Below are 17,671 nucleotides of genomic sequence, written 5' to 3' on the forward strand. Positions count from 1 at the left end.
CTAGGGGAGTTTTCCCCACCCAGACCCCAGGTCAAGAAAGAGAACTCTAGGGGCGCCTGGGTGGCCCATTCGGTTGAACGTCCGACTCTTGATTTCAGCTCAGGTCATGATCCCAGGGTCGTGGGCTTGAGCCACATGTTCGGCTCCATACTGAGAATGGATCCTGCTTAAAATTCTCTTTCTCTCTTTCTCCCTCTGCCCCTCTCCCCCATTGTGTGCTCTCTGTCTCCCTCTAAAATATTAAATAAATAAATAAGGAATGAAGGAGGGAGGGAAGGAGGAAGGAAGGAAGGAGGGAAGGAAGGAAGGAGGGGAGGAAGGAAGGAGGAAGGAAGGGAAGGAAGGAAGGAGGGAAGGAAGGAAGAAAGGAGGGAAGGAAGGGGGGAGGGAGGGAAGGAAGGAAGAAGGAAGGAGGGGAGGAAGGAAGGAGGGAGGGAAGGAAGGGAGGAAGGAAGGGAACAAGGAGGCAGGGAGGGAAGGAAGGGAGGAAGGAAGAAGGAAGGAGGGGAGGGAGGAAGGAAGGAAGGAGGGAAGGGAGAGAAGGGAGGAAGGAAGGAGGGAGGGAAGGAAGGAAGGAGGAGAGGAAGGGAGGGAAGGGAGGAAGGAGGGAGGGACGGAAGAAAGGAAGGAGGAAAGGAAGGAAGGAGGGAGGAAGGAAGATAACACTTTGTCATCTCCTTTCACCAGGTAGCAGGTTCTTCCTACCCCATCTTTTCATTCAGCGTGTCACCCTTTGAGAGTTGCAACCATATCTGGGAGTTTCATTTCCATTTCTCTACCTCTGTAGGTCCTGAAGCTCTGCCTCTTTCCTGGGCAGCTGCTAAAATAAAGGTTCTTGGTTATAAGGACTGGCAAATGCCTCCAGAGCAATGAGAGCTTTAGAATCGGTTAAGTTTCTGAGGTTTCAAAGTACCTCTTTGGGGGTTCTTTCAACCCTGCTGACCTACTTTATTTTCTTAGGCACTCGGCTTGGCATCTTAAAGGAGAATTTTTTTTTATGTTTCAACCAACCCTTCCAGGTACCCTATACAGGAAGATTTTCTAGGGTAAGTAAGCCCACATATTACAAGAATAGAAGTACCTGGTTTTCAGCCCACTTCAATACGGCTTGCAAGCTCCACATTCCAGCAGCACAGCTCTCAGTAAGGTCTTTGGTGACTGCCATATTGTTTAACCCAATGGTCTACATTCTTTTGGTCTATGGTGGCCTCTTCTTGGCCTCCATGGCACCACACTCTTTGTCCCGCCTTGTGCATCTCTGGCCTCTCCTCAGCCTCATTTGCTGCCTGCTCCTCCATGATTTAGCCTCTAGAGTTGGTGTCACTCCAGTTTCCGTACCAAGCCCTCGTTTCTCCTTATCGCATATACATTCACTGCCTAGATGATCTCAGTTTTCACAGCTTTAAATATCACCCACTTACAGCTTAATTCAAGTTTTTGTAACAGACTCTCTTCTAAGCTGCAGATGCATATTATCTGACTTCCTGTCTACCACCTCCGTTGAATGTCTCAAACTTAACTTGGTCCAAAGAGACCTCTTAGTCCTCCCTCCATAATTTGTTTCTCTCTCAGTAGTCACCGTTTAGGGCAAGGCATCTCCATCCACCCAACTGGGCATACCAGAAACCTGGCGGTCATTCTCAACATCTCCCTCTTTCTCACACTCAGCATCTAGTTCTTTACAAATATTAGTGATTCTGCCTCCAGAATATATCTGCAATTCACACACTTCTCTCTACGTGTTCCCTCCGAACTCTACTGGAGGCTACCGCCAACTCTCATCTAGGTTCCTACAATAATCTAATCATCTCCTATTACTGACCTTTTCAGGTATTTTCTTTTTTTAAATATTTTTTTAGTATTTATTTCGTTTTGAGAGAGAGACAGACAGAGTGCCAGCGGGGTAGGGGAAGAAGGAGAGGGAGACACAGAATCCAAAGCAGGCTCCAGGCTCCGAGCTGTCCGCACAGAGCCCGACGCGGGGCTCAAACTCACGAACCGTGAGATCGTGACCCGAGCCAAAGTCAGTTGCCCCACTGACTGAGCCACCCAGGCGCCCCTCAAGTATTTTCTGCCTGGGAGCCAGAGTGGTATTTTAACCTCTTCGGGGCCTCCCATTATACTTAGTCTAAATCTAAAATACCCAACGACCCAAGCTTGTCTGTCTTTCCCCTGACCATCTCCCCAGCCCCACTGCCCACAGCTCCCCCCACGCTGCAGCCACACGGGCCTTCTTTCAGTGCCTTGAATTTGCTTCATTCTCTCTCCTCCTGGAGTCTGTACACAGCTGTTCCCTCTGCCCAGAGAGCTCTTCCCGCCCCACCAAGTATCTGCTGCCCTTCACCTGGTTAATGTGTCATCATCTTTAAGACTGGCTTACATTTTACCTCCTCAATGAGAATTTCCCTAACCTTCATGCGAAATTAGCTCACGTGCTTTTCTTCCGTGGCACATATCACAATTTGTAAGTATGGTTTTCGTGTGATTATTTCTTTGTCTTTACTTCCCACTAGACTCTTAAGCTCCATGAGAACACAACCTCTTTGTTTTGTCAACTGCTATATATCCAGCACCTAACAGAGTGGCGCCCAACAAATATTTGCTGACAAATTAGTGAATGAGCACAAAAAATAAAATTCTTTCTCCTTCGAGTCACTGGCTAATCAATATCCAGAAGACGCAGTTCTTGAATTTTGATTAGGTAGAGGCCGGTTTCAAATCTACACATTGGGAAATCATCGTGCGACTCAGTTCACAGTTACTCATACCAGTTGGCTACAGGGACTTTCTACGTCTGCGTGACTCTAGGACCCTTACTACATTAACATTACAGCACCTTTTGACTTAAGAGCGATTCCAAGGGAGATTTTTGAGGGCCGGGGGCTCATACTCCGTGCCTAAGGATGCGGAAGGACCACACAAGAAAGCACACCATCGTCATGGCAGCCTTTCTGGAGAAGCCGCTGTCCGTCAGCGCTTAGTAGGAAACACAGTGGATACATCTGTAATCCAGAAATTCCATTCCTGGGAGAATGCCCTCCGAGGACTCTGCACAGACCCTCAACAGGGTGGGAGCGCCAGTGTTTGTAGTGGGAAGAGGCTGGATGCGACCTGAGTGCCCGTGATTAGGGGAATGGATAAGGTGGTTTATGTAGGCGATGGAAAACCAGGTCTGAGTGAAATTTACAGCACCACAGGTAGACCTTAATCTTATTATACACTGTCCTCAGCTGAAGAGAAAGTTTAAGCTCTGATATAGTCAAATCCATCTACCTCTTCCCCTTATGGTTTGTGCCTTTTAAGCCTTCTCTATGAAATCTTTCTTCTTTTGGCTGAAGCCAGTCATCCCAACACCATTTATAAAACCCTTTCCCCACAATCTGTGACGCGATCTACACTGTGCCAAATTCCCACTGGGTCAGTCAACATAGGTCTGCCTCTGCCTTCTCTATTCTGTTCCTTCCGTCGGCTTGGATGTTCCTGTCCACAGACCACGTGCCTTCAGTTACCATGACTTTATCACCTATCTCAGAGCTTAGGAGATCAATACCCCCTACCCCTGCTCATCCCGTTCAGACCTATCTTGGGCATTCGAGAACCGGTATTCTTTCACAAAGATGGACTCAGTCTGTGCAAGGACAGCACAGGAAAGAAGGTGGACTTGGGCCTCATTTACTGCTGTCACTATGGACACATCTGAATGTGTGTCCCAGACCTCAGCAAACATTTCCGCCACGTCAACCCTCAGAAGGAAGAAAAGATAGTTGGCTAGCATTCTCTGTTTACGTGAGTGTATCATCTAAAACCCTGAGAGGGGGCGCCTGGGTGGCTGAGTGGGTTAAGCGTCTAACACTTGATTTCGGCTCAGGTCATGATCTCACGGTTCGTGAGTTCAGGCCCCCCCTCCACCCTGTCGGGCTCCATGCTGGGTGTGGAGGCTGCTTAAGAGTCTCTCTCTCCCTCTCCCTCTGCCCCTCCTGCAATTGTGCTTACTCTCTCCCTAAACAAATAAACAAATAAATAAACCCATGAGATCAACTATTCTATATGATTTAAATATATCCCCCAAAATCTTTCCCCAAAATTATAAGTCACTTTTGGGAACCAACAGCTATGAACACGGTTTAAGTGGTAATAAAACATAGTGGTTAATATGTTAATACTTCTTAGAAATGCTTCACACGGTTAACCCAAGTGAGGTCTCTCTTGCCGTGTAACCAAATGCAAACTTTTGCTTTTATGTCTGCCTCCTTCAAGACCACGTTCAAGAGGCTGATTCATTTCACTGCGGTTTGGTACAACACAGAAGGGCCTCGAGAACCAGGTGGATTTGTTGTACTAGTTAGACAGCAAATGCTGGCTAAATGAGTGGTTTTAAATCTATCTACTTCTAGACTTTTAAAATCAGTTTCACCACAACCATGAAGAGGTTTTAGGAAATCTGAGTTCGGTGCTGTTCAGTTCACGGAATCGCTACTTATTCGTGCCAACCAATAAACATCCGCTCTCACCTTGGGAGCATCCCGACTGGGGGCCAAATGTGAAGAAAGGTGGAGGCCTGTGGCTCCGAGGGGCTGACAGGTGTCTGGTATCCTCTCTCATCCCCTCAACCTGACACCTAATCCCTTCCGGCCCAACACCCCAGGAGGGCCTGCACCCCCCACAGGCATGCACTTCCCTCATTGGCTAAATCCCTTCCCTGCCCCCCGTCCACACCGGCCCTCCCCGAGCCATTTCCTCTTACGTGTCACATCTTCCGAATGTTTTATGCCAGCTCTGCCCTCCCCCTGTGTTTGCCGTGGGAAGCACGGAGCACCTGACTTGGGAGGCTCCTAGAGGAGCACCTGACTTGGGAGGCTCCTCGTAGGACGAGGTGGCAAGTCCCGGGGAAGGGGGTGGTGCCGCTAGCCAGGCCCCGGGCGGGCGCCACCCAGCTTCCCGGAACAGCCGCTGCCGCTGCGCTTCTCTGTGACGCTGAAGACTTAACTTAAAAAAAAAAAATCTATGCAGTGAATTAAAGGGTAAGATGGGCTGTGAGCAACTAACCATTCAATTTTATGTTCTCTCTGAATTAAAAATCCTCAAAAATGTCTTTTAAGCTCAATTACTTTTCTACTTTAAGATTGATGAGGCAAGTTAGGGGTTGTCTTGCTTTCTACCAAACCACATAAGATAAATGCTGCCCACAATGAGTCCATCACCGCAAATACGCTCAAAGAGTCTCACTCAAGACCCACAAGGCGATTCCTGCTAAAATAAAAGGAGAAGAAAATCCAGATCGCCTCCTTCATCCTGAGAGAAGTTATTAAAGATCAGATCCACGGCGAAAGAAAAAACGTCAAAAGCACAGAGAGGTCGGGGGACGTGTGAGGACAGAATTCACAGGGCACAATCGGTGGTCGGAGACAGCAGAGGGCCCCCCTGAAGCCTCAACATCCCTGTCTGTCACCGGGGCCGAGGCCCTGCCTGCCCATCCATGGAGGAGAAGGTGGGAGGAACCACATACTCAGAGTCAGGTGCTCAGAGACGACCTCTCCACCACCCCCGGCCACTCCAGCTGGGCCTAAAGGAGAAAGGAGTGTGGCGGGCTGCACACTCAGGTACCCGAGGGACACACTCCCAGTCGCTCGAAGCCACAGCTGGCACTAGTGGACTGCCACGCCGTCGGAACACCACCCTCTCGCCGCCCCGTCTCCAACCCCTAGCAAAGAAAACGGATGGGGCGCCCGGCTGGCTCAGTCGGTTGGGCGTCCGACTTCGGCTCAAGTCACGATCTCACGGTTCATGGGTTCGAGCCCCATGTCAGGCTCTGTGCGGACAGCTCGGAGCCCGGGGCCTGCTTCGGATTCTGCGTCTCCCTCTCTCTCTCCGCCCCTCCCCTGCTCGCACTGGCTCGCTCTCTCTCTCTCAAAAATACACACTAAAAAAATTTTTAAAAGAAAAGAAAATGGAGCCAAACTCTGGAGTCTTGGATGCACGTGGAAAGTGAAACTTGGGAGGTGGCTCTCCTTCCGTGCGTTAGTACTTCAATGGGCTTTTAATGAGCACCTACTGTATGCCCCCATACCGTACAGACAACCGGTTAGTCACAAGCCCAGTGACAGAGGCAGAGATGCCTGGAATGCGTAGCCTGCACACCTCAAGTCACAGCGGCTTCAGAAATGCTCTAAGCTGGTCTTCTTCTAAGAGGACACCCAAAGAAGAGAAGGAGACACCGCCTGCAGGGGACAGAACAATGCCAAGCCTCTGAGGGCCACGCAGGCCACACAGAAAAGGCATCCACGGGCAGAAAAAGAAGCTCCATGCCACCCTCAAGACACTGGGCTTTCAGGGCGCCGAGTCCTCAGGGAGCCCTGGGAGGGAGAGTGCGGCCTGAGGGTCACGAAGGCACGTGGCCGCTGGCCCCAACGGTGAGGCGCTCCGTGCAGCCGCTCCATCCGGTTCAGTGGCTCCGTGTCCCGGCAAGTTTGCCCCCCAGGCCACCTGGCAATGCCCTCCCAGAGACACGTTTGGTTGTCACAGTCAGCAGGGGTGCTGCTAGCATCCAGCGGGCAGAGGCCTGGAACATCGCCGAATCCCCGCCAATGCGCACAGGTTGGCCCGCACAGCAAACTACTGACCTAACTTGTCCGTGAGGCCAAGGTTGAGAAATCGAAGCTGAACACACACTTCCGTCCTGGGGACACAAACGCACCTTCTCTCTCGCCCTCCCCACGCCACTGACGAAGACCACATGGCCCGGTTGTCACCCCACCCCGAAGTGCACAGAAGCGATTGTTGTCTCTGTCGGTGACGAGACACAGAGGCCTGTCAGTGCTCCCGGCCCTGGACACCAGCCTTCTGGGAAAACGCACACAGGAGGGGCCTCGCGGCGCCCCCCACGCCAGCCGCCCTCTCCCAGAGCAGACACACAGTATTTTGAGACTCTGGAAATCAGGGGAGCCGGCAGCTGCAAAAAGACAATATTTATGGAAAACGAAACCCAAAGTGTCCGAGTGCGTGACTACGGGTGCGTGACAAGGGTCCGAACGGGGAAGGAGAGCCCGTGGATCCTCGTTCCGGCGCCACGGGGAAGCCTCTGGCACACCCTCCTTCGCCCCGGGATTGTGAGCGGACCCCAGCGGGCCTGCAGGAGAGGGGCCCGTGGTGGGTCCCCAGCACCCGGCACCCGCTCCCAGCTGCTCCTCAGCTCCAAAGAGCAGCCAGGAGGGGGCGTCGGCTCCGGCTTACTCTGAACCAGGACTAGGGAGCCCCGGCTCACTAGCGACCCGAGGAGTCCTTCACTGCGACGGTGCTCGGTCACCTGAAGCCAGAGAAGGCCAGCGTTAATTCCCGCGCACGCACATGCACACACACCTGCACACAGACGCACACGCCTGCACACGTGCACACACACACAGGCAGTCCCTTCCCTTTACCACCACTCTTTCCAGATGGCTCACTAGAATTGTAGGGTCAACCTCCCCTGCTCTTTGGGGGAGAAGACGCACAGAGAAGCCCTGGAGCGCTGCTCTGCGGTGGAATCACCACCGTCCCAGGCCCTACAACGCTCCACCTCCGTGGGCGTTGATTTCACCACTGCAAATGCCACCACACAGCCTCAGCGCGGCACACAGGCCAGCCGGGCACCCAGAGGACGGCCAGGCACTGGGGGCATCTCCCGAGCAGGGCAGACCAACAAGCTGGAGATTCTTTCTCGCTATCAGACTTGACACAGAAACAGCAAGTCAACGCCAAACACCCCCTTCGGCTCCTCGGGGTCCGCTCGGACAGCTCAGCCTCCGCAGGCCTCACTGCACCAATTCTACCGTCGCTGGCAGGGGGACAGCACGGTCAGGAGGCCCCGCAGTCCCGGACCACGCCCCAAGGGAAAGCCAGCAGCAAAGGGTGATTCCCTGGGGTCCAGGAGGCCTGCTTCAGGCAGGTAACACAACCCGCCTCCGGCCCGGCCAAGTGTGTCCGTGAGACTGGTCCCATTCAATGGACTCTTTATTTGAAAGGTTTTGCAAAACCAATGCCAAGTTGAATAGGCCGTGGGCAATGCGGCCTTCTCTTGCCTCGACTGATGTAAAAGGAACACCGTCCGTAAGGGGTTGGTGAACAGGAGATAAAGACCCCCTTCCTACAGATGGCCTCTGGCCCCTGGTCCCCTCACCTGTGCAATACAGAGCAAGCTTTCCAACGTCCTAGCCGACACCCGGGGCCCAGAGACCCATGCGCTTTTGCCCTCCGCCCCGCAGAACAAACACCGAGCAGGACAATGACCACGAGCTGAACACCAGCGGCCTCTCAGCAGGTCTGCCTGGCCTCCTGGGGCATCTTCTGAATGACGGGGCCAGAGTGCGCTGGATCGAGGCAAGGCAGGGCCGGATGGAACGCCAGACCCTGGGCCCACAGGGTGGGGACGTTAGGGTGCCGGGCCAGGGAGAGTTGACTGCAAAAATGTCAACTCCAGTTGGCGAGCTTTTTATTGCCGCCACGTGCCAGCAACTCCAAATGGCATCAGCGATCAGATGTCCCCCCCGTCAGTAGGACCCCCAACTTCTGCCTATAAGCACACAGGACAAACTGCTTACCACGTACAGGAAACGTTAACAATAATACACAACTCTAACTCCCTGAGCGTCTGCCAAGCACCATGCTAAGTGCTTTGCGTACATCGCTAACGCCCGTGACTGGGAAGTCATGCCCCCATTATCCAGATCAGGAAACTGAGGCCACGGGGGTGAAGTGATCTGCCCAAGGTAACAGAGGACGGCTGCTGCTGAATGCCAACTGCGGCACACCCCTGGACTGTGGGACACGGAGGTCCCCATCAGGCCTGAGTGACCCCGGTCCCTGGAGTTCCATTGCTCATCTCCACACTGAAGGTACAAAGCGGGCCCCACGCCAGAAGCAGAACTAGAGAAAAGGAGCATTTGCAACCCCTCGGGGGCACACACAACAGGTCAGGAGTGCTCAAGGCCTCTTTCCATCCTGGGATATTGTGAAATCAAATGACAAGTCCCCTAAGGCCGTTAAACATCCTTCTGCTGAGAACGACAGAAGACAAGTCCCTTTTCTGCATAAAGCCACCATTTTCTACAAGAAATTAAGAAAAAGCCAACTATGATCTGAGATACACCGAAGAGTCTTTTGGCTCTGGAAGAAAATGATTTCTTATGGCGTTTACCTATTAAGATAATCAGTTCCTCTCCACCAGCCGAACCAGCCAAACAGACAGACACAGAGCCCTGGCCCACAGGCCTCCAAGTGCCCCAGGCACCCCATCACCTCTGGAGACCCTTCACACCTCCTTGTCCCTTCACTGGACTGTTCCAAAGACTCACCCCACACCTCGGGCACCATGGGACTTCCCATAACCCCTCGGCCACCTGCGCGCTGTGCACGGCTGTCTGCAGCAAAGGACATGACTGGGGAGCTGGAACAAAGGAGGGACCTGCCCTACGACACTGCAAGACTCCATCAGGAGCCACTACAGCACGCGCACGTGTCCCGCAGTATAGACCAACTGCAGTCTCCACAGCAACTTTGATTAAGAAGTCCTCAAGGGGCTCCTGGGTGGCTCAGTCGGTGGGCGTCCGACTTCCATTCAGGTCATGATCTCACAGTTCGTGAGTTCGAGCCTCCCGTCAGGCTCTGTGCTGACAGCTCAAAGCCTGGGGCCTGGTTCAGAGTCTGTGTCTCCCTCTCTCTCTGCCCCTCCCCTGCTCGCACTCTGTCTCTCTCTCAAAAATAAAATAAACGTTAAAAAAAAAAAAAAAAGTCCTCAGACACCGTGACAGACGAGTTTTCCCCCAAACGGATCCCGAGCCTCTGCCTTTTCATTCTCCCCGACCAGCCCCTGCTCTTCCTGAACCTTCTCTCGTTCTCACCTGCCGTCACGGTGTCCACGTCCTTGGCTGCCAGCTCTTCCACGTCTGACCTCTTTCTCAGCTCAAACCTCCGGGACAAGCCCTCGCGGGGTTTCCATAATTCCTGGATCAGGAGGGGCTTCTCGTTGTCCCCAAACACCCGAAAGCCTTCGGCCCGCCACTGCTGCCCAGAGTCGCCGGCCTGGCCCACCACGTCGCACAGCACGTACTGGCTGGCGCACTCGGGGCTCAGGGCGTAGCGCTCCAGGGCCTCCTTCACCAGCTCCTGGGCGCTGGACGTGCCCGTGGCCAGGACGCTCTTGTAGTGGGTGCCCGAGCAGACGCTGTCCCCGAACACCTTCAGGACCCCGGGGGCCGAGAGCTGGGTGGAGAGCTCCGCGGGGTCGTCGCTGGCGCCCAGGCTGGAAAAGGTGGTGTCCAGGTCGCGGTACTTGTAGCTCAGCGTCCGGGACAGCACGCTGGACAGCAGCTGGCTCTGCCGCTTTAGCTTGCTCTTGGTGGGTGGAGACATGATGAAGTGGGTCCCATAAAACATGGTGGGCCAGCCTTCACGGACAAGGACCGACGGCTCTGGCCGATGGCAGGGTAAAGGCCGTGTCCTGAGAGAAAAACGTAAGGCGGGTTAGCATCAACCATCATGAGCGACAAGAGGGAGCGAGGCTCGGCCACCCGGGGTCCGGGGCCCCAACGGAGCCAGAGGGGCCAAGTCTCCCCCCCCACCCCACCCCCCCAAGCACCTGAGGCAGAATATGACTGAAACCAGCAGGGACTGCAAGGAACTAAGCAGGTCTGAATGGCCCGAAGCACCCTTCAAGGAAAGCCGTTTCCAGGAAGCACGATGAGGTCACCAAAAGGTAAGACACACTCGGCTGCAGGGTTCTGGCTTCTGGGACGTGCTGGGCACATGCGTCCTGCGCGGTAGGCAGCCAAGAAAGAGGGGCAGCGGGCGTGGGGATGAGAGCGCTTGCCTGGCAGAATCGCCACGGGGCTGGCCAGGTCTCGTGGGAGGCAGCCCACGGAGGGCAGCAAGCCTGATCTCCCCAGCCCAGCCTCTCCGCCACCGCTGCGTCTAATACGGGAAAGTAATCGCAAGCACGTGGATGTAGGAAAACAGGCAAAGTCGCAGGCACGTTAACAGAGTGGTGAGTGATCAGACATTCAAAACACAGACACCCCCCCCCACCCAAAATGCTGTCCCTCACTGGCCCTTGCCTGGCCCTACAACGTCCACACGGACCACAGTGGACACAAAAGGGCTCTTCCAGAACCAGGGGAGGCATGACTGGAATGTATGCATTCCACCCACCGCATCCAGCCTGGTATTCAGGCCCTGTCCAGGCCACAGATGCAATCTTGCTGGGGAAATTAGAAAACAGCTCTGGGACACTTCGGTGTGTCTAAAAATCCTCAACCCAAAGCCCCTAGAGCTCGAAGGGTCTGAGAATTCTAAAGAGATATTTGCCAGGCTCTCCCGCAAGCACTGTAGGGAGCAGGAAGGCACGAGAAAAAGAAGGGTCTCTGCTTCATGAACACCAAGGCTTTGCAGCAAGTGGGGGACACTGGAAAATCAGACCCATCACCTAACTACTGTACCCCACTTCTATGCTGCTGCCCTCGCCAAAGACAAAACCTGACAGGCTAACCAAGAAAAGTCTACTCTCCCAAGGCTCTGGAAACAGGGGCCTGGGTCCCACCTCCACTGTGACAAACATCAGCACTCATTCAGCTGAAGTCAGCGTCCCCAGTCCTGACCCACCTCTGGCTCCAGCAGCTCTGGAAAAGGCTTTCAGGAAGTGAGGCTGTCCGCCTAGGGCGGGAGAGAGTCACCAGGGAGCCTCGCGAACAAAAGAACCCACACTGGGCACCCGCCCCCCCCCCCCGCCCCCGCCCCCGCCCCCGGGAACTCGAAGCGTAAGGTGCTTGCGACACTGACACTGTGCTTGGGCCTCTTGCTAGTCGTGCACCCGGGCTTCGGTCACATGCGCTAAGTGTCTCCCTCCCTCCAGGGCTGCTGTGAAGGAAGCTCGGAAGCAGACCCTCCGCTCAACTCCTCTAGAACCATCCGGGATCTGTCCGCCATCATACAACCCTCAGAAAAGCCTTGAACTCTTCAAGCTGCTGCTGACAGCTTCACGCGCCAAAGACTAGGTTCCGAACACTAACGTCTGCCCTTTGGGGGGGCGGGTGGGGGACCCTCCCCGTGTTGTACAGCCTGTCATTTATGCTTTACCACCGCAAAGCTGTTTTTTATGCAGTAGCTTTCTGAGGACTGGAGCTCGCGAGTTACGTACACAGCTTGCCTCTCAGGACACCCTGGCTCAGAAGCCTCTGGGCCAGCACCTTCTCAAAGGACCTGAACCCTCCACGGACACTTGGCTTACTCGGCCTCCTCCTTCAAGCACAGGCCCCAGGGCCTCGGCCCAAACCCAAAGTGGCCCAGGGGCTTGGAAGCCTCTGCCTTTCAAGATGTCTGAACGTAAACTTGAATATCACGCCGTAAACTACGGGAAAGACGCCCAGATACTGCGGAGAAGGCAACGGCTATTGTGCGTCTGGCAGTGGGTCCGGGTTCTGCAAGGTCTGAGGCATATACAACTCTACTTTAATACAAAAAAAAAAAAAAAAAAGAACTAGAGTGGCCCCTGGGTGGCTCGGTCGGTTAAGCGTCTGACTCTTGATTTTGGCTCCGGTCATGATCTCTCAGGTTGTGGGATCGAGCCCCACATCGGGCTCTGCATTCACAGCTCAGAGCCTGCTGGGGATTCTCTCTCCCTCTCTCTCTGCCCCTGCCCTGCTCACTCATGCTCTCTGCCTCAAAATAAATAAACTTAAAAAAAAAAAAAAAAAAAACGACTTACAACACTGCTAGCTCCCCTCCCAGGGCCTCAGAAGTGAGCTCCCCTCCCTTCTCCTCAGCAGGATTCCAAAGCAAAGTCAGCAAAATCACGTCAGGGTGTGACCTGTTCTCTTCGGGAGCCCCTCCTTAAGCCCCAAGGAGCCCCGGCGAACACAGACCCTGGACTGTGTGGTCTGTGTTGTCAAGGAAGCCTTCTCCTCCTCGCGGGCATTCCCTTGGTGGCCATCTTCAGAGAGCAGCCACTGGTGGCGGCCATGTGTTCCCTCGCCAGCGTCCTTCACAGACAGAATGCGGAGGACGGCCTATCTGTCACACTGTGCCGGACCCGTTTCTGGCAAGGGCAGGAGGGCAGGCGCCCCCCGGGGTAACCCGACCTGGGTTTGGGAGGCGTGACCCGCCTAGCCCTTTTCCGCCCCGTGCTCTACTCTTTCCCTTCCATACAAATGTTTGGGGAAACGCGGGCCCAAGGGTGCAGGACACCTGCTGTTGCTTCTCTCAGAGAATGTTTTTCTCTTGTTCTCAAGGAAGAATCCGATTTCTGATGAAAACAAGCGCAAGTCACACCAGCGAGGGAAGCCAGCGAGGTCAGTGCCGGGCTGACGAGATGGGTGGAGGCGCACGGCCGGCCCAACAACACAATGTGGAACCCATTAGAATTTCCACCAGGACAGGGAAGGAAGAGGGCAGACTCAGGCTCTGCTTTATCCCCACCATCCATAAACCCTACCTCGACAGCTCCAGCCGAAGCAAGGCTCTCAAACACAAGAAGAATTTAATCAGATGTGATTCTGACATGCTACCCGCCTTAGAGGGGGCTTTTTCCACCAGTGGGATTAAGGACTGGCTCCTCTCTGGAATGCACGAGAGGTGGCCCCGTGCTAACCGGAGACACCTGTAATCACTGGCGACTGACAAAATTCTTTCGGGCAATTCAGATTAACCAAACACTTGAGGGCGGGGGGGGGGGGGGGGGGGGGGGGGGGTGCGCTGAGCCGGCGCGTCTGCAGCTCCCCCCGCGGTCCCACCAACCGGCTCCCTGACGGGAAATAAACCAGTTTCTTCCACGGGGCCCCCAGGAGCTCCAGCTCAGCATCTGTTTTCTTAGATGCAGTATTTGTCGAGGGCCGGAGGTGGTACAGAAATAGCTGGGAGACAATGCTTTCGGCTGGCACACGAGTGGGGAACGCGCTGCTGCGTGAACAGGAAAACCGGGACGGGCTGTGGGCGGGGGGGGGGGGGGGGGGAATGTCACCCGACCCTGGAGGGAGGGCGCGGACCCCCGCGCCCTGCTCCCCCGCGACGCCCGCAATGCCAGACCCCCCTCTAAGGGAGCACCAGGGAGGCTGAGGCCCAGGGGTCCCCTGCAGTGGGGGGCCAGATTCCCGGGTCTCAGGGGACGGTGGCCTCAGGCGAACCCTGGAACCCGCAGGCCGGCTCGCCCGCGCTCGCCCCGCTTCGGGTCCCACCCCCCCCACCCCCCACCCCCGGGACGGCGCCCGGGAGCCCGACCGTAGCCGGTCTCCATGGCAACCGGACAAGCCTGGCCAGAACTGCCCAAGAGATGCCCCGTGAGGGCCCCGTTGCCCCAGCACGCGCCCCGCGGCCTCCCCGCCGGCCGGCTCCGCGCCCCGGCGCCCCGGCCGCCGCTCCTCGCGCACCCCGCACTCACCTCCGACACAGTCCGCCGCCGCTGCGTTTCCGCGCGGCTCCCACACCAACGTCGCCCCGCGCCCGCGCGTGGCGCGGCGCCTCCTGCCGGCCGCCCAACGGACGGGGCGGGACCTTAGGGGGGGGCGAGGCCTCTCGGGGGCGGGGCCCGACGGGCGGGGCGGTGTCTCCTCCCGCCGGCCACCCAATGGACGAGGACGAGACCCTGAGAAGGCGGGGCCTCAAGGGAGGGGCGGAGCTGGTGAGACGTTGGGCGGGGCGCCAGCGCCACCTGCCGGCCAATTAATGGGTGTGGGCGTGGCTCCAAGATCGGGGCGGGGTCTCCAGATGAGGGCGGGCTGGCTGCGGAGAGACAGGACTAGGCGGCCCACCCCTGTCTCCAGCTCAAGAGGTGGGGCCTCTGCAGGAGAGGCGGGGCCACACTAAGCTCAGGGGCCACTTGCTCCTCTAAGGCTCTGGGAGACCGGTGGGCTGTTGTGTCCCCACTTTGTAGTCCCCCAATGGACAGGACCAAGAAAAGGAGGGACAAGGGTAAAGCAAACGCTTACCAAAAGGGGGGCGGCCCCAATATATGAACATCTAAGACACTGAGAGGAGACAAGGGTGGCAGGTTCCATCTCCCCTACAATCTGTCCCCTACCCCGCAGCCAGAGTTTTAAATGACAAATCAAAACATGACGCCTCTGCTTAAAACGATGCAAAACGGGGCCAGGTCAGCTCCAGGGCTCTGGCCCAACAACCTCGTTGGATAAGGTGTTTTAAAAGAAGCTCGTGTCCTTAAAACTCGCTTTGGCACCAGCCCTCCGGTTGGGGGAAAGACTTTCACTTGGTGAAAGATTGTCCCTTTGTCACATGGGGGATTCATGTGGTCTTGGGTGTAGATGCCTAATTCTACCCCTGGGAGTGAAGCTTTTTGCTGCCATGTTGCTACTGGGGTATAAATTCTTATAGTAACGATTGCATATATGCAGGAGGAAAGGGGAGGCTGGGAACGGATATTTATAGACCACCTACCTACAGTGTGCCAGACCCTATGTGAGGGGCTGTAGCGAGGCCCCAGAGCTCACATCGACTCTTGTGACTCAGATGTTGTCGCGCTCACTTTGCAGATGACGAAATAAAGGTTCAGAGAGGCCGGACAGGTGGAGCCAAGAACTGAGCCTGAGACCATGTGATCGAACAATCCCCTTTACAGGACTCCCCCCATACATGTAAGAACCTTTATAGGACTCCCCATATACATATACACACGCCCAACCTTGACCCTCAAGAGGCAGGTATCAGGGCTGAAAGGAGAGCCTGGTTCTCACCATGACCCAGGCTCATCTCCCACTCCTCCCTGCACCCCTCTTCGGCAGGGGTTGCCAAACTATGGCCTCTGGGCTGCTGCTTTGATAAATAAAGTTTTATTGGAACAGAGCTACACCCATTTGTTTATGTATTGTCTATAACTGTTTTCTTGCAACAGAGACCTTAAGGCCTGGAATAACCGAGAATGAATACTACTCTCTGCTTCTGTACAGAAAGAGTTTGCCGGCCCCCTGCTCTTCAGGATCTAGCAATGCCAACTATTTGGCTCAGGCCTTGGAACACCTTTCCTCCGCTCTGTTAGTTTGCTGGGGCCGCCATAACAAAATACCACAAACTGGGCGGCTTCAACGGCAAATATTTATTTGCTCACAGTTCTGGAGACTAGAGGGCCAAGATCAAGGCGTCCTCAGGTTTGGCTTCTCCTGAGGCCTCTGTCTTTGTCTTGCAGATGGCTGTCTTCTCCTTGCGCCCTCACATGGGTGTCTCCCTGTGTGTCCCTCTGTGTCCTAATCTTCTCTTACACGGACACCAGTCATACTGGATTAGGGCCCATCCCGATGACCTCGTTTTACCTTAATCACCTCTTAAAGGCCCTAACTGCAAATACAGTTGCATTCTGAGGCAGAGGGAATCAGGGCTTCAACCTAAGAATTTCAAGGGGACACAGTTCAGCCCCTAACCTTAATCTTCATCACCTGGCCAATTGGCACTCTTCCTTTAGGACTCAGATTAGGCAGCCGACCTCCCAGGAGATCCCCAACAATTCACACCCTCTGGTGTTCACACCCCTGTGGGGTCCCCTCCCGTGCTGAATAGCCCCGACCTATGTAATCAACGAGATCTGCCAAAATGACAGCGTGACTTCTGGAGCTAAACCATAAAAGGCGTGGCTTCCTTGCTTTCTCTGGGATCCCTCGCTCTGGGGGAAGCTGCCGGTTGTGTTGAGAGAACACTCAAGCAGCCCTAGAGAGATCCACATGGTGAGAAACCAACAGCCAGCACCAACCTGCCATCCACATGAGTGCGCCATCTTGGATGTGAGCCCTCCAGCCTCAACAACCTTCAGATGAATACAGCTGACGGCACCTCATGAGGGACCCCGAGCCGGAACCGCCCAGCAAAGCTATGCCCCAATTCCCAGAAACTGTGCGATGATAAATGCTTCTTATTAATGTAAGCCACTGAGTTTGGGGACAGTTTGCTATGCAGGAATGGATAACTAATACGCTTTATCCAGGAAGGCCTCCCTGACTGCCAGAGTTGGATCTAGACGCCTCCCCTGTGCTCCCGTGGGTTCCCATCATATCAAACTATGTTTCTTAAAGACAAATGAGATGTTACTCCTCGGCCCACACTCCCCCATGACTCCCCTTTGCAGAGACTCAGGCAGGGCTCAAACCCTATCCCAGCTGGCCCTGCTGACCGGCCCACTGCTCCCTCCATCACAGGGCTCCAGCCATACCAAACTCCTGCTTTCAAACGCTCTAAGCTCATTCCCTCCTCTGAAGCCTTTTTCCCTTGGCTGTCTCCTCTTCCTAAAATGCTCCTCCTTTTGTGTCTGAATGCTGGCACCTTCCTCCCATTAAAACTCAGCTCCATTACTGTCTCCAGACCATTCTCTTGACGGTCACCCCGTGGTCATTCTCTATCTCATTACCTGTTTTATTTCACTCATAGGCATGTATCACTATCTAAATGTATTTTCTGGAGTATTTAACGCCCACGGGCGTCTGTGTTCTGTAAAGGGAGGCACTCCAACTGCCTTCCTTACTGCCATACTCAGTACCTACTAGGTAGGTGCTCAGAAGTGGTTAAATGAGTAAACAAAAGGAATGAATAGATTCCCACCCATCTCCTTTGCATCCCCTCACCTGGAAGCTTATCAAGGACAAGAACTGAGTTTTATTCATCTTTGTATCCCTGCTCCAGGCCCATGGCCAGGTGAGCAAAACAAGTCTAA

The 17,671-nt window shown here is 54.9% G+C and overlaps 1 protein-coding gene and 1 long non-coding RNA gene across 5 annotated transcripts in view; one reads left to right on the top strand and one right to left on the bottom strand.

The window, feature by feature from the left end:
• RADIL (Rap associating with DIL domain) overlaps nt 1-14,515 on the bottom strand; it is a 67,035-nt gene extending 52,520 nt beyond the window's left edge. Inside the window, exons 1-2 of one of the 3 annotated variants that reach the window (XM_042970915.1) lie at nt 14,402-14,515; nt 9,876-10,474 (exon numbers count right to left, since the gene is read on the bottom strand). In XM_042970915.1, the coding sequence (XP_042826849.1) occupies nt 9,876-10,410 (535 nt within the window). In that variant the 5' untranslated portion in view covers nt 10,411-10,474; nt 14,402-14,515. Of the gene's footprint in view, nt 1-9,875; nt 10,475-10,612; nt 10,701-13,459; nt 13,580-14,401 lie in introns of those variants that run through there. The other 2 variants (XM_042970913.1, XM_042970914.1) reach the window with 2 other exon arrangements.
• Nucleotides 14,516-14,555: 40 nt separating this feature from the next.
• LOC122234505 lies at nt 14,556-15,819 on the top strand. Of its 2 annotated transcripts, none has more exons than XR_006212269.1 (2): nt 14,556-14,641; nt 15,510-15,819. It is a non-coding gene; the product is annotated as an uncharacterized LOC122234505 (long non-coding RNA). The 2 variants fall into 2 exon arrangements; XR_006212270.1 differs by lacking the exon at nt 14,556-14,641 and adding an exon at nt 14,648-14,791.
• Nucleotides 15,820-17,671: the final 1,852 nt, after the last annotated feature.

Source organism: Panthera tigris, chromosome E3 (assembly GCF_018350195.1).
Source record: "Panthera tigris isolate Pti1 chromosome E3, P.tigris_Pti1_mat1.1, whole genome shotgun sequence".
In the NCBI taxonomy this organism is placed as follows: Eukaryota; Metazoa; Chordata; class Mammalia; order Carnivora; family Felidae; genus Panthera; species Panthera tigris.